At 46.7% G+C, this 15,479-nt stretch overlaps 2 protein-coding genes across 4 annotated transcripts in view; one reads left to right on the top strand and one right to left on the bottom strand.

The window, feature by feature from the left end:
* USP35 (ubiquitin specific peptidase 35) overlaps positions 1-1,565 on the bottom strand; it is a 29,676-nt gene extending 28,111 nt beyond the window's left edge. Inside the window, exon 1 of one of the 2 annotated variants that reach the window (XM_080576319.1) lies at positions 1,430-1,565. The gene's annotated coding sequence lies outside the window, so the exon portion shown is untranslated. The remainder of the gene's footprint in view (positions 1-1,429) is intronic. The other variant, XM_080576320.1, reaches the window with a different exon arrangement.
* KCTD21 (potassium channel tetramerization domain containing 21) lies at positions 1,565-14,550 on the top strand. 2 transcript variants are annotated; one of them, XR_013945001.1, is made up of 3 exons: positions 1,565-1,666; positions 8,472-12,085; positions 13,826-14,550. XR_013945001.1 is itself a non-coding variant. In XM_080576330.1 (2 exons), the coding sequence occupies exon 2, from the start codon at positions 8,502-8,504 to the stop codon at positions 9,282-9,284; it is 783 nt and encodes a 260-aa protein (XP_080432456.1). In that variant the 5' UTR covers positions 1,565-1,666; positions 8,472-8,501; the 3' UTR covers positions 9,285-14,550. The 2 variants fall into 2 exon arrangements, 1 of the variants encoding a protein (XP_080432456.1); XM_080576330.1 differs by having other exon boundaries at positions 8,472-14,550.
* Positions 14,551-15,479: the final 929 nt, after the last annotated feature.

Genomic DNA, 15,479 nt, shown 5'->3' on the forward strand with positions numbered 1-15,479 from the left:
CTCGGTTTCCCTGCAACCCCCAAATATTCGGCTGTGCCTCAGCCAATCCAGAAACCAGGAAGACCAACTGCGACCGTGGCAAACTGAGACCATGGCAAACTTTACTGACCCTGTCACAAAATGTGCTCCGAATTTTTAGGGCCTTTTGGCTCCCTATGGGATGGGAACATCCCTGGATGTTCCACTCCCCAGGTCAGGTTCCCTGGGTGAAAACCTGAACACAATACTGAGCAGCTCCTCGGGGCAAGCTGCTGCCTTGCAAAGGAAGGTTTGCAGAGCTCTGCAGGCACCAGGGGAATGCGCACACACCCACTCACCCAGCATCGCTCTGGGGTTCCCCACCTGCATCCTCAGCATCCCCCTTGCATCCCAACCTTTAGTCCAGCCATCTCTTCTGTATACCTGCCTCCAAGCCTTCTCCTGTATCCCGACCCCCAAGCATTTTCCTTCCCTGTAATGCACCCCTCCTGCATCACAACCCCCCTTCTGCGCCCATTCCCCCAAATATCCCTCCCTTTGAGCATCCCAGCTCCTGAGCACCCCTCCTGCATCCAGACCCCCCCCCCAAGCACCCCAAGCTCCCTCCTGCATCCTGAGCCCTGAACACTCCTCCTGCACCCTGAACCCCAAGCCCCCATTAATCCCAGTTCCCTCCCCCATCCCAGTCCCTGAGCATCCCATTCTCTGAGCATCCTGGCCTCCAAACATCCCTCTGAGAATCCTTGCTTTATCCTGAAGCCCCAAGCAACCCTCCCTCTAAGCATCCTGACCCTTGAACATCCCTACTTCAAGTATCTTTCCCGGACCCTGAAGCCCCGAGCATCCCAACCCCTGAGCATCCTTCCCTCTGAGCATCCCAAGCCCTGAACATCCCTCTCTGTGAGCACCCCGAGCCCCAAACACCTCTCCTGCATCCCTCCCTCTGAGCATCCCTCCTGCATCCCCTCCCTGGAGCATCCTGAGCATCTCGCCAACTCCCAAATAACACTCTTGCATCCCGACCCCCGAACACCCCTCCTTTGAGAATCCATCCTACATCCTGAAGCCCCGAGCACCCCAACCCCCGAGCACCCTCTGAGCAGCCCGATCCCCCAATACCGTTCCTGCACCCCGACCCCTGAGCATCCCTCCTGCATCCTGACCCGCAGCATCCCTCTCTCGAGCATCCCTCCTGTATCCTGAAGCCCCAAACATCCCAAACCCCGAGCATCCCTCCTTCTGAGCATCCCTCCAGCATCCCTTCCCCGGAGCATCCCAAAAACCCCTCTCTGAGCATCCCCCCCCTCGGAGCATCCCTTCCCAGGAGCATCCCTCCTGCGTCCCTCACCCAGAGCATCCTTCCTTCCTCCCTCCACCCTTTTACACCCCAAAACCACCCCCCAGCGCCCCGACCCCTATCTTCCCCCCCCCTCCTCCTGCCCCCCGTTACCTCCCCCCCGGAGCCGTGCCGAGCCGTGCCAGGCTGCTTCGCTCCTCGCTACGGCAGAAGAGCCGCAGCCCTGCGGGCAGCTCCGGGGGCAGGGCGAAGGGAAGGAGACGAACTACAAATCCCAGCCCTGGCCGCACCGGGAGAGCCGGGCTCGCCGCCCCCTTGCTTCCTCCTCCTCCTCCTCCTCCTCCTCCTCCTGCGGCGCCCGGGCGGGGACGGGGCTCGGCGGGGCCGCAGGTGGGTGCGGGGCCAGCGGGCGCTTGGGGGGAGCCACCCCATTAGGGGGGAGTGGGATGGGTTGGGGTCACCCCCTTCCCAATCCCACCCCGAGCTGGGGAAACTGAGGCACGGGTGGGATTTATTTTTTTTTTTTTGGGGGGGGGGGGGGGAGCTGCCTGCTGGGCCAGAGAGGCCAGAGGGAGAAGGGCTTTGGGATGCGGGGAGGGTGTATTGGATTTATTCCCATTATTCCTACTACCACTACCGTTGTTATTATGACTATTAGGATGATTTTAGCATTTCATTCTGCTTTAGGGAATTCCCGGCTGTGCAGGGAGGAGCCATCCCCACGGTGCCTCTCAGCGTGGCGCAGCAGCGCCCGGCAAACTTTGCCCCCCCCCCCCCTTTCCCCAATCCGATTTTTCTGCATTTCACGGATTTTCAGCACTTTGGGGAACGCAGAGCGAGCCCTGCGCGCCCCACAGCCGGCTCTGCGGGCGGCCGGGTGGGATCCTGGCTGGCCCCTACTTCGTTCGTGCGGTTTCTGAGCACTTTTTGGGGCGCGGGTTGGCGATCGCTCAGCGGGACGCAGGTGGTCGCCTTCCACGTCTGCAGGATCAGCAAAGAAATGAGTATCTGGAAGGTACTCCAGCGGTGCAGACGCTTGGCCGTGAAAAACCAGGGCAAACCTTTACCGGGGCTAGCATTACGGTGGCACAGGCTCCCTCCCTGCCCTCCTGGCGATCTGCTTTGCCAGCATGGCCTGCAGATTTCGGAGGTCACAGCCAGGAGGGTGCTGAGAGCCCTCACACCCTGGCTTTTATTCCCTGAGCATCCCCGCAGCCGCATCTCTCTGGCTCTGCGCTCCCCGTCCCCCTCCATCTTGTCTTCTATGTTCCCCTTCAGTAGCTGTCACCTTCATTTCTTTTCCCTTCTCCCCACCGCGTGCTGACGCTCTCATTCCTCGTCTCTCAGTGTGAACCTGACCTTTGTTTTATATTTTCTTCCCCTCACTGTGCACCGGCCATATTTTCCTTCCCCCACCTCCCACCCCCCTTCTTTTTGCCCAGAGCTCCACGTTGCTTAAATTCAGCATCTGCAGGTGCAGCCTTTCGCGGTCGCCTCCATCCCTCAGCAAGCAGCAGCAGCCTGGACCTCCTGCCAGGAGATGCTCCGGACCCCAGGGAAGGAGGGTCCTGGCCCTGGAAGGGATGGAGGAGCAGCATCGGCCCCGCCAGCGAGCCGGGGATGTTAGGAAACTTGTGTTCATGCTTCCCTATCATCTCATCAGCAAAGGGGTATTCCCGTGTTTAATGCAGCGTGATTAGAAAACAAAATTTGAGTCACTGGTGGGCTTTTCCCCGGTATTGCAGCAGGCAGCAGACGGCCAGGGATGTTTCCTCGAGGCTATAGGGGAAGGGTGAGGTGGCGTTTCCTGCACGGTGCCTGCCGGGAGCTGGAGTCCCCTCCCGCAGCTCTCCGCGTATTGCAGAGGCTGGCAGAGCTCCTCGTGCTCGGCCCGGCGGCCAGACCGAGGCGGGATTGATTTCCATGCTGCAGCGACGGGAAAACGTGGGATTTCCTCTGTAGGATTACTGTAAATAAGCACGTAGTGTGTAGAAGGCGTGTTGCAAACGTTTAACCTGCCGGAGCTGAGCATCAGCTGAGGTCAGTAAGTGCATCAGTGGCACCCCAGGGGAGGATTAAGCCCCTCCTTATAACACATTTTATCCCAAATCCTTCCTTAAACCCATCTCTCACGTGATGCCAGCTGGCTGCCGTGAGCCGAGTTTTATTTTTCTCTTCTAAATCCTTCTTATTTTATTTCCACTTTCCCTTTGTCATTCTTCATTATGACTTTTCTCCAAGCTATCACTGTAGGATGACTCCTGGACGTCAAAGTGCTTTTTCTGAAGTCCCCGTAACACAAATTCCTAGCTGAGGGTCTTGCTTTCCCCTACAAAATCACCCACTAGAAAAGGGACGAGGCGACCGCAGGGCCGGTGCCTCCACCTGAACCCAGATTTCGCAGCCTAACGAATGTTTTTCCGCAGGACTCGGATGTTTCGTAGAAAGCAGGATTTTCACCCCAAACTGACGTGCTCTGTTGTAGCCAGACACGCTGGTGCAAAGCGTGGGGAATTGGGAACAGAGCCCAAACCCGATCAGCCTTTGGCTGATTATTTATTTGACATTAACGCACGCTAACAAAGCAGACTGGAGCCCGGTGCTGGGAACAACCATCTCCTCCCGCCGAACCGTGTCTGAAGTCTCCGGCTGCTTGGATATTTATTTTTTTTCATCCCTCCTTTTTACCCCAAATCAATCCGGCCCCTCCCGGCACAGAGCTGCTTCCTGCAGCGCATTACCTGGCCGGCCTCACGCTGCGTTTCTGCAGCCGCCGCGGCTCTCACCGGCTCTCTTGGGCAATACTCAAAAGCCAGGGAGGTTTTTTTAGTCCGGCTCTTCTTCCTGGTGCTTAGCAGAAACGGTCCCCGTCTTGCTTTCGTTTTATTGCCACTTTGGCTTTCGTCGTTGCGCCCACCTAAATAATTCATCTCTTATTTTTGCTGCGTGTGTGCTTCGCCGCTTGTTGTTACTCCGCAGCTCTTTCTTAACTAAGCTGCGTGTTTCACTGCCTTAAACACAGGTTTCCAAAGTTTCAGCTGTGGAGGGATGTTTTATGGGTTGGGAATCGAAGGGTACGCTGTAAAATTAATCAGCGGGGCAGTGGCATCTATATAGAATTAAAATTAAAATTAAAATGCACTCCTTCCACATCACAGACCTCGCCCTTTGCTGCTCTGCGTTTAATTCATTTCACTAACGAGATCCTCTGGACGATGCTCTGAGCAGCCTGTTAACCCCGTCTTAAGTGCTGCCTCCCCAAAATCCCCCAAAATGGATTCGTTTTCTTTCCCTGCCACTTGTAAAGGGAAACCTGGGTCTGTAACCAATTGCTGCTGCTTTTGTTTTCTCACTCCCAACAAATGCTTGGGTTTACTTATTAGGGAAACCAAGGCATTGCTACACCTTTTCCCAAATAAAAACTTCATTTTGTTTTCTCATCTGCTTAGTATCTTTTGTATCTTTTCTCTGCCCTGCCTGTATTTCCACCTTTGGCCAAGCTAGTATTATCTTTATTTTGTTAATGCAGAGACAGTTTTCTCCAAATATTTAATGAGATTATGAAACAGAACCAGACATTCGATCCCTCGTGTTTCATCAACTCGCTGTTTCGGGGTAGATTATTTTTAACTGGAATGATCAATTTTTATCCGAATAAGCAACCAGAAAACTCCTATTAAAAAATGGCTTTTCCTGTGCTTTATAGATATATGCAAATGTATATATTCCTTAAGGAAAGGTCCCTGTTGTTTTTCGGTTTTTGAAATTGTTATAAACATAACTTTAAAGTTTACAGCAACCTGCATTTTCTGGCTAAAAAGGGTAAACTACAGCTTTGCTCATTTTTCAGAGAGGTTAAATACTTAGCAATAGTTGTGCCATTTGCACCATTTTTACTTAAGGAGAAACATCATGAATGATGCATTTTTGGATGACTACTTGTACACGTGTGGTTTTTTTTTTCCAAGTTGTGTGAAACCTGTACTCCATTAAATTATAATGCAGAATTTTATTTCTTATCTAATTAAAGCACTCTTAAATGTGATGAATAAATAAGAGGGGAAATAAGCTTGTCCAAAGCTGTTTTGCATTTAAATTTATTAAACAAAGGAAGCATTGCAGATAATGAAGGAACTGAGCTGGTGGTTATAAATATGTGAAGATGTCAGTAAGTGAAAATGGGTAGATTTTGTCATTTCCCACATTGTTTCCTGGCTTCCTGCTGTGTCAACCCCATGACTCTCTCAGGTTCAGGCCAATTATTTGCTGAGCTCAACTTCTGGAGTAGAAGGTCCTTATAGAAATGGTTGCTTTGCATCTGCTGAGGATGCTCCTGCCAGTAAAACCCAACTTAAAATTTACAAACCCTGGTCTGCTGAAATGCTCAGATGCTCAAGCAGCAGCTTTGACTCAGAAGTTGGACTTCTCAATAAAAAAATCACCGTGAAGCAACGCTAGTTTCTCTCAATTTACATGATCTGAAAAGATTATGTCTTTAAATAACTGTAGGTTTTTATTTTTTTATCTCCATAACACTAAATTACATCTATTTTTTGAAAGAAAAATGTATTTAAACACAGATCACTCTAAAAGCACATAATAATACTGTGCTCTTTGGTGAAATCCACATCGTCAGCTCTCAAATTAGATCTCTAGGTGATCTAATGTGACTGAATTTTAAGTACTGCTTTGGGAGCAGCTACACAAAAGGCTTTACTGTAATTCTCCGCTTCCAAGAACTATAACCCAATTCGTACTTGTCCTTGGGGACTGCAGGTTATAGCCACCCACGTCCAAGCCAGATGCTCTCCTGGAACCTCATCTTCGTGCAAATGCCACCAAGCAGCAGTGAACTCTGTGCTGCATTCGTGGAGAGCCTTTATGTTAGGTTAGCAAAGCAGCCAGGTCTGATAAACCAGGGCGCTGCCATGCTGGTTGGGCGAGCAAAGAGAGAGCTCACAACCTGTTTCATCTGCTTTACTTCATATTTAGGAGTTTGTAAGGGAAAAGCAGCAGAGACTGATCTTTGACCACACCACCTGCAGTGCTGGGCCCAGCGCTGGGCCCCCCAGCGCCAGCCAGAGCTGGGCACCCTGGGGAGAGCCCAGCGCAGGGCCCCCGAGGTGCCGAAGGGCCTGGAGCACCTCTGCCGTGAGGAGAGGCTGCGAGAGCTGGGGCTGCTGGGCCTGGAGCAGAGGAGGCTCCGGGGGCTGCCAGCCATGGCCACCGGCACTGCCGGGAGGTGTCAGTCCTGCCTCTGCAGTCTGCGTTATTTGCAGGGAGATGTTGGGAACACTTCTGTTCTTGGATGAAACTTGAAAAAAAATATATGCATTTGGGGCTGGTTTTGTGAATGTCAGATTGTGTTTGTAGCAACACTTTTACAGGCGTATTGCAAGCCCTTAGGGGAAAAAATACACGGCAGCCACTCGTTCAACAGAATTAGACCAGTTGGAGCCTATATATGATGGGTTTAAACAGCTCTTGACTCTAATTTGGGTTGAAGCCTTCAAGAGTGGGAAGTATGCTGAGACTACAGTGCTGAGGGGAGGTTAACACTGAAACAAATAGCTTCTTTTTCGGGGTGTTCTTGGCTGAAGTTGGTAACAAGGACGGTCTTTGGTCATGGGGGCGGAGTGGGTGTTGTGTTGCTTTACACATGCGTCTTTATTTTCCAGTTTTACTGGGTGCTAAGAGTTACACAAGCAAAGCCCTCAGTGGATTTACAGATCTGATTATTTCCCCTAATTACTGTGCAGTGACATATACGCTGTGTGCTGAGGGCCAACATGGGCTAAAGGGCTAAGGGAATGTTATACTTGAAGTGAAATGCAGATTCTCCTTCGATCTGTTCATTCGCTACTTTAGTGTGGGTGAGTTTTTCACGGGAAAATATGCTTGCTGCCTAGAGGTGTAGTCGTTTTAGGGTGCTATTACCAACATTATTCGGGTTTGAGCAGCCATAAAATCGATATTACAGCACACGATGAAGTTCTTCCAACCTGTATTTTGCTGTGACTGCAGAGCTGATAACAATGTTTTCCTGTCTATGATTATTCCATGACGATTTAGGCTTAATAAACTTAATTTTAAGGCAGCTGTTTGGCTGCTTTCTGTTGGATGACCATAGCTACTACAGCAAGAGCTACCTCATATCTCTGCAGCAAATACTGATGGGTTCCCTGCTGTTTTTTAAATAGTCAAAATAAAGCTGGGAATTAACTTGTTGATGGATTTGGATCCAGCAAACAAGGAAAAACAGATGTGCAATGAAGCAGCCAGATTTGCAGATCCTCGTCTGGTTCCAACGTGTAGCAGAAACATACCCTGAATAGAAAATGATAAGCTTGCTCTCTAAATAGGTTTAGCGTGGGGTCAGAAAAAGTGCTAGAGCTGGTGTAAGGAGTATGAAAGTATGGTAGCTGGTGAAGGGAGGTGTGTTCCCTCCAGAGGCAATGATGCTTAACTGCATCATAAAATCACATCCTGTTTGTCTCAGCTGATTGCAGAGGAGCTGCACAGAAGCTACGTCAACTGAGGATATGGCCGTAATTAATTAGGAAATGTTTTCTAAGGCAAAGTATGTTGGAATGTGAAAGTCTGATTTTTTTTTTTATTATTATTTATTTATTTTTTTCTGAATGGAAGCGCTTATGGCAGCACAGCTCGCTGGCTCCCTGGTAGGATGACTGCACACGAATGTGTACTAGGGGGATTCTGCCACCACAGCTTTGTAGCTTTAATTACATCTTGATATGCAATGGAAGATATTGGGAATGTGTCCGGTTCTTGTCCTGCCTTTCTGTTTCCTCTAAATCCTGTGGTGATGAGGGAGATGAGATCAGGTGAGCCTAGGATATAACTCTTGAAGTCGGTAGTCGTTCTGCTGTAGGCACCTATGGGAGAGATTTCACATTTAACATGACTGTAAAGCTTTGGAAGACCCATGATTTCTGGCACTAAATTAAATTAAACAAAGCCCTATTAAAGACTCTTAGGAGAAAAAACATCCTTAAGTTTCTTCTCAAGATACATCCTCCAACAGTATTTCCCAAGTTCCAATTCCTATGATGAATTATTGCCATGTGGTTACCCAGATATATTTAGTACTCTTTTTTTCCCTGTTCATTTTGAGCAGGTTAATGCAGCTGAATGTGTGGTGTTGGATTTTTTTTTTATTTGCTTTATTTTTTAGAATTAGTCCCAGCACCGTGACTTTTCCATCATGTCAGAACCCATCACGCTCAATGTTGGAGGAAAACTCTATACCACCTCTCTGTCCACCCTGACTAGCTTTCCAGACTCCATGCTGGGGGCCATGTTTAGTGGGAAGATGCCAACCAAGAAGGACAGCCAAGGCAACTGCTTTATCGACAGAGATGGCAAAATCTTCCGCTATATCCTCAACTTCTTAAGAACTTCTCACTTGGACCTCCCTGAAGACTTTCAGGAAATGGGCTTGCTTCGGCGGGAGGTAGATTTTTATCAAATCCAGCCTCTGATTGAGGCCTTGCAGGAGAAGGAGGTGGAGCTTTCCAAAGCAGAGAAAAACGCCATGCTCAACATCACCCTCGATCAGAAGACCCAGACCGTTCACTTCACCGTTCGAGAAGCGCCCCAGATCTACAGCCTGTCCTCCTCCAACATGGAAGTGTTCAGCGCTAATATCTTCTCCACATCGTGTCTGTTCCTGAAGCTTCTCGGTTCCAAACTTTACTACTGCTTCAACGGAAACCTCTCTTCCATATCCAGCTACCTGCAGGACCCCAACCATTTGACCTTAGATTGGGTTGCAAGCGTGGAAGGCCTTCCCGAAGAGGAGTACACGCGGCAGAACTTAAAGAGACTCTGGGTGGTGCCTGATAATAAGCAAATCAATAGCTTCCAGGTGTTTGTGGAAGAAGTGCTCAAAATAGCCCTGAGTGATGGCTTCTGCATAGATTCTTCTCATCCACACACTTCGGATTTCATGAATAATAAGATTATTCGCCTAATTCGATACAAGTAGGAAAGGCTGTTTATGGTGGTGCCAGCGTGGAGATAACACAGGTTAAGTGTTTCCCTTTAAAACACACTTACGGCCTAATTCAGAATCGTGCTTACCTGGATTAAGAGTCACTAACAGGGAGATGATTTTCCTTTAATGTATTTACCGACGCGATCTTCCAGAATATGTCCATATTCTAAACAGAAGGAATATTGTCTAGCGCCTGAATTAAGGATTGGTTCTGTCTCTGCCTCCACCTCTAACCTGCTGTACAACTGTGGGGAAAATCACGTAACTTCTGCCCTTACTACATTTTCCGGTTGGAAAATGGGATGGTCCTTAACCTATCCTGCAAGGGCGATGAGAATGTTCAGTAATCAAGATCTGGAAAGCAGCTGGAGATCTGATGCGGTGAAAGAAGCCATGGGGCTACAACCCAGTGGCCAGCCCAGGGGGGCACATTTTCCTTGTCTTACCGTGTCACCTGCATGGAGCACGCAAGAAACTTGTTGGTTCCGCAGAGAAGAAGCCTCGCCACATGGACACATCCTATATAGCTGTAAAGGACGGTGGAAACTGCAAACGAGTAGCGGATCCTGTCCTGTCGCCATCTGAAGGTGACTCGTTTGGTTTTTTTTTCCTGAACCCTGGGAGGAAGCCCCTGCTCTGTTCTGCTTTCAGGGAAGCCGTGTTTGAATGATGTGACTGATGCTGGGAACGACCAAGAAAGCCATAACAGAGAGAATGATGTTCTTACAAATTGAGAAGATTGTGTCTGTTGGGGAACTTTGCTTTGGATGCTCTTAAAGCTTTACATTCCAAAGTCATCCAAGACCACTGGTTCTTTTCTTTCCCTTACAACGCTATTATTTGTCCTGAGGATGCTCCCGAATACTCTCAGAGGTGAAGACGTCAAGAGGGCAGAGGCCCCCAAATAGATTTTGAATGGTTGATCCTCTTCTGCCTGGACACAGCCTTCTTTTGTCTCCCTTGAGCAGTGCCAGGAGCGTATGGGATGGTCTCGAGGTAGGATGGATTCCATCTGAAAGGACTATTTTTCCGTCAGTACCCCTATTTTTAATTATAAAACCAGGGGCTCAGTTTTCCTACCCCTGCACATTGAGCCATTTCTTACGTCCTTGTGAAACGGTCAGACTGCTAAGGCAGCATTTTGCCTTCTTGCTTGGATTTACTGTCCAGTTGTCAGGGAGGCAAGGCAGGAGGAAAACGGAGGTGATGACAATGATCAAGCCCTTTCCTAAAAGCTTGGCCTGTGCTATGATGATCAAAATGATGATTAGCTCTAGGCATCATTTGTGCCACGTTCAAGGTGGTTCATTCTCAGCTAATTATGTTTGAAAGTATCCTCGGTGTCCCTAGCCAGATTGCTCCCAGTGTGCATGAGAGACCCTCCAGAACATTTCCCATAACCTCTAATGAGATAGAAGGGAAAATGCAATAACCAATTTTTGCATTTGTAACTTTATTGCTTCCAAAAGTTCTTGGTAGGGGGCTGCAAAGCTCAGTATCGCTCATGTCCTTGTTTCCCAAAGCAGCTAGTCTGTTGCTGTGTTAAGCTGACCCGTAAGCAGCATAAAGAAGTGTTTTGTACTGTTGTAAAAAACAGCGAGAGAAATATATTTCTACTGTCCCAAGCTGTGATTGCATGAACAACACAAATCAGCATGCTGATGGTAAAAATGCACGTTCTGTAGTTATTAACAACCTACTATAAACTTCTTGCCCTGTCTGCCTTGGTGCAAGACCCACCAGCATGATGATGGAAGTGGGACCATGTTGTTAGGAAGCGCTGACTGCCATCGAAAACCTTGGAACCATTAAACCTGGCCATTTTTGCGAGCCTTGAGGATTGTAACCAGTATGTTGTGGCCAAATTCCAGCTTGTGGCACCATTCTTCTGGGTTTAGCTGCATTAGGAAGAACTTTCTTTTCCCCACTCCTGCCCTGAACTGTGAAGCAGGAGTCGTCTGTTCCAGGAGTTGCCGCATGCCACTGACAAAGCAAAGCAAGGCCAATGTGAATCTTATTTCTGCCACGAGTTTGCCAGTCAATTGGACATTCACAGCGATGATCTATGCATGTGATATTATTGTGAGCTGTAAAATACCATACCCGAACCCTCTTTCATCAAATCTATGCCTTCAAATAGGTATGCCCTTGCTGAATTTATGATAACAGTTTTTGGGGGATGTCAACCGTGTATTTTTTAAACTCAAGCCCTTGAGAGTAGATTTTAAATGATTTGTAACGGGAATTCTTGTATGTCAGGACTAAGAGTACTAATCTGTAATTGGTTTCCTTTCAGCTTGAGTTCATCAAGGGGCAAGAGCAGTGTGCTTAAATCTCATTTGAAAAGGGGGGGGAAGGTCTGACCTACGCCCCTTAGAGCTCTGGATTGGTACTACCCCATTCTGTTTCAGAAAAAAAAAAAAAAAGAGAGAGAGAGATTTGTATCATTCATTTTCTGGTGAAAAGCATGTTAAGAGTCACCAAAAGCACTATGCATAGCTTTATAGAGAGCTTTAATCCTCCATTTTGCCCCCACCCCTTTTTCTTTTCTTCAGACAGTAGCAGAACCCACACTAAAAGCAGTCACATAGTTCCTTAAAAATCTGGGCAAGAAATGAAGAGTGCCCCAACGTGGCCCTAGTAACTGGGGCAATCTGCTGAGATGGAAATACGGGTTTGAATCTCCACAGACCAAGGAGAGAACTGATCCAGGTCTTCATCTGGAGTGCCTGAACCCATCAGGCTGTTATGCAAAAGGTGGACCACTTGAATCGACATTTTTCTGTGCTCAGGTAACTAAATCAGGTGAAGGTAGGGTTGACCACAAATCTCTGTTATTTATTAATATGCAGAGAGATGCAAAATTTCCAACCAGTGTAAAGACAGGAATGAAAACAGGCTTTGGGAGGAACACAAAAACTTGAAATACGTCTAAATTGTTAAACGGAATAAAACACCTTTGAGAATGAGGTATTATTTATAGTACCACAGCAGTTCTGCGTGCTACCAAGGATGTGAAAGAAGTGCTAAGCGAATCAGCTGGGATTGCAATCAAACGTATGTTATACAAACGTAGTTGCTATTTCAACGTACATGCTAAGCTAAATTTATAGCTGCTCCCTAATTTTGCACTCTGCGAGTTATGTTGTAATGACTGTTTGTAGGCACATTCTCTCTCTGAAGCATTTGTTCCCTTGTTATCTTGATGGCTGGCTTTTGCTTACCTTCTGTTTCTGAGCCCTAGGGGTGTAACTTGCTTTTCTTTCACCAGTCAGTAGCACTGGTGATTCTTGTTCTCCGCGGTTCTCCTGAGTTAAAGAAAAGGGAATATGCACAAAGCCATATCAAGTGCTCAGGATACAGCACAACCTCATCTCTAGTCATGGAAAGCACTTGACATTTACTAGCAGTAACATCTAAAAATTATTTCACTGTTGGAGTGGAATATTTCCTCTGAGAACAAACTTATTTTTTTCCTTAAAACAAGGAAAGAATCCTTCTTTCCCTTAAAGTTTTAAGGATGGTTTCTTCCACACCTCAGAGCTTATCTCCTGTTCTGATTCTGCCGTCAGCCTGTCCCCTTCACCACCTCCATCTATAAAATGAGGCTGACATGCACTTTATTTTTTTTTTTTAATGGCCTAAATGCTGAGAGAGTGGCTGGGTAGAGAGATCAATAGTTTTAGAGCAGAAAAACATCAGAGTTAGGGCAGATGATAAATAAGTTATTAGCTGTACCATAATGGCATTTTCAGACATGTGCATGTCCATGGCACAGTGGGATTTCTTATAAGACAGAAAGATTATTATAAAGCATCTTAGTGGAGTCCAGAAAGAATCAGTCATGGATTTATCTTATGTGTTTTTTGGCTTGATATCTCTTAATTGTCTAATAATGTCCAGTTATGATAAAAGGACTGAAACCATACCTAAATACTAAGATGTCTTTGGGTCATGCTGCTGTTGTTCAGAGTCATTAGGAGACAGTGAGAGGAGTGTTTGTTTCTGCACGTGGTGGTAGGGAAATAAAAGATGTAAAATGTTAAACCTGGAAGAATTCTTAAATTAATAAGATTGTGAAGGGAGAGAATAAAGAATCTAGGTGTGTTCAGGAAAAGAAAACAGCAAGGTAAACAATGGAGACAAAGATTTTGTTGTGGAAAAAGGCTGTGATTAAAATGACTCACTGGTCCTCTCCAGTTTTAATCTCCTATTAAGCAACTTAAATATTGTCCATGCCAACAGTTATGCTAGTACCCTGTCAGATGCAGACAGCTTTGCTTAAATTTGCACGTGCTTTAAATCGCCAAACATATGCACTGCTGTAGTTACCCATATTTTAACTTGGATGCCGAATATAAATTGCTACTTGAGTTTACTGGCAGTAAGTATCTGCAATCAATCAGATTTATTCCCACTCTGGAGAAGGCTGGTGGGGTCTGTACATAAAGTTCAAAGGGTTGATAAACACTGCCTTCATCCCATGCCATGGGCTGTGTAAAATAAATCTATGATCTTCTGATACTTCACAGATAAATGGAGAAGTTATGAAGAAGACTTCTTTTGGAAGCTTCGTTTTCACCCCATCCCTTTTAACTTGGTGTCACTGCTCAGAATTTCCATGTCTTTGGGAATATGAAACTGTCCTTGTGGTACGAGCAAAATTCTTTAATATCTCCTTTACCCACACACTGCTGGTCACAAACGTGCAGGGTACAAGCAGTGCTAATTAATATGTGATGCTCCCAGTAAAAGTCTCGTACGTGAATTAGTACAGTCAGACATGTAGGTATTCTATGTGAGAAGGGCTGGATCAGACATAAGTATGCAGATCATGCTGTCAGATTCACTCAGGAATAATAGGAGCAATGGTTTTCCTATGGATTCAGAAAATTAAAAAAAAAAAAAAAAAAAAAAGGAGCTACAGGGGAGGGCTCCGTGGAGTAAATAATTTATTTTCTCTTCCTCCTCTTTCCATTCCCCTCCCTCTTATTTTCTCGTTCCTATCCCCAATTTGGGATTTTTCAGGATTTTTCTGTTGATCAGAACTTGGTCCCTGATTCACTAAGAGCTATAGTTTTGAATGAATGCTTTTTGGAAAGTGTCAAAAGATGGTTTTACTTTCTTACCACTTTTATAGAGACCCTGTAGGGTATCACACTTGAAAATCTGGTTGCATTTATCTGCCTGTAAGTCTCCTGTGAACTGTTACTAATATGTATTTTAGAAGACAGTAAATAAAATGTGAATGAAGCAGTAGATGCTCAGCCTGACATACATTTCCATGCAGTGATCTCTGCTGAATCTATAGCTTTTCCTCTTAGGATTCTACACAGCGTGTCGTTGCAATGCTTCCCAAGAAGTCTCCACAACTGAGAATTATAGGGAGCTCACAAAAAATAGTGTCATTGTAGAAAATACGCTTTTCTAAATAATCCAAGCCATTTTAAATGTTGTAGCTCATTCACGTTTCAAACGTGTAATACAGAGTATTCATTTTTGAACAAACCTTAGTGTATTGCTGATGTACAGGAAAAAATAAGTTTAACTTATTATTAACATGATTTCCAGCTGCCCCTATGAGTACTACTCCTAGAAGGACAAAGGTTTGCTGTAAGCAACCAAAAAAAGCATCTTCTTTGCACATATCTGCCCTCTAGGCTGGCAGAACTATCAAATGGAGTGTGTTCCTCTAGAAGAGCACGTTGTACCTGGAAGGTGACACCACCCCCAGTGACATTGTTTGGAGATGGCACCTGCCTGGAAGAGGGCTAAGCTGGTACATTTTGAAGTGGCTTCTGCGCGATTCAAGGGAACTGTTGGCATGAGGGCTGCTGCACACTTTCTTCCTACCTTAATGCACCCACAAACACCGTGCTTCTGGCCCTGTGGGGGAACCTTTCACAAATCAGATCAATAGGGTTAAACCTGTGCTGATGCGTAGATTGGCACGGGGGACTACCCAGCACACTGCCCGTTGCCGCAGAGGAGATGCAAAGGAATGACAAGAGAGACCCTAAAAGATCACCCAGATCCAGTGTGAGCCAGATCCCCACGTCTCTTTGACCATATCCCAGGGTTGTCCTGGAAGAAGCAGCAGTTGATGTTGAGCCCTGTAGGAACAGCATTTCTCAGCTCTAGTAAAAACGGAGAAGGAGCATGAAGGGAGGGAGATGGGGCTGCGCT

Source organism: Anser brachyrhynchus, assembly GCF_964034855.1.
Source record: "Anser brachyrhynchus genome assembly, chromosome: 1".
Classification (NCBI taxonomy): domain Eukaryota; kingdom Metazoa; phylum Chordata; class Aves; order Anseriformes; family Anatidae; genus Anser; species Anser brachyrhynchus.

Bases quoted from the DNA above. Each gene is read 5' to 3' on its own strand.
- KCTD21 (XM_080576330.1), top strand. From the start codon at position 8,502: ATGTCAGAACCCATCACGCTCAATGTTGGAGGAAAACTCTATACCACC.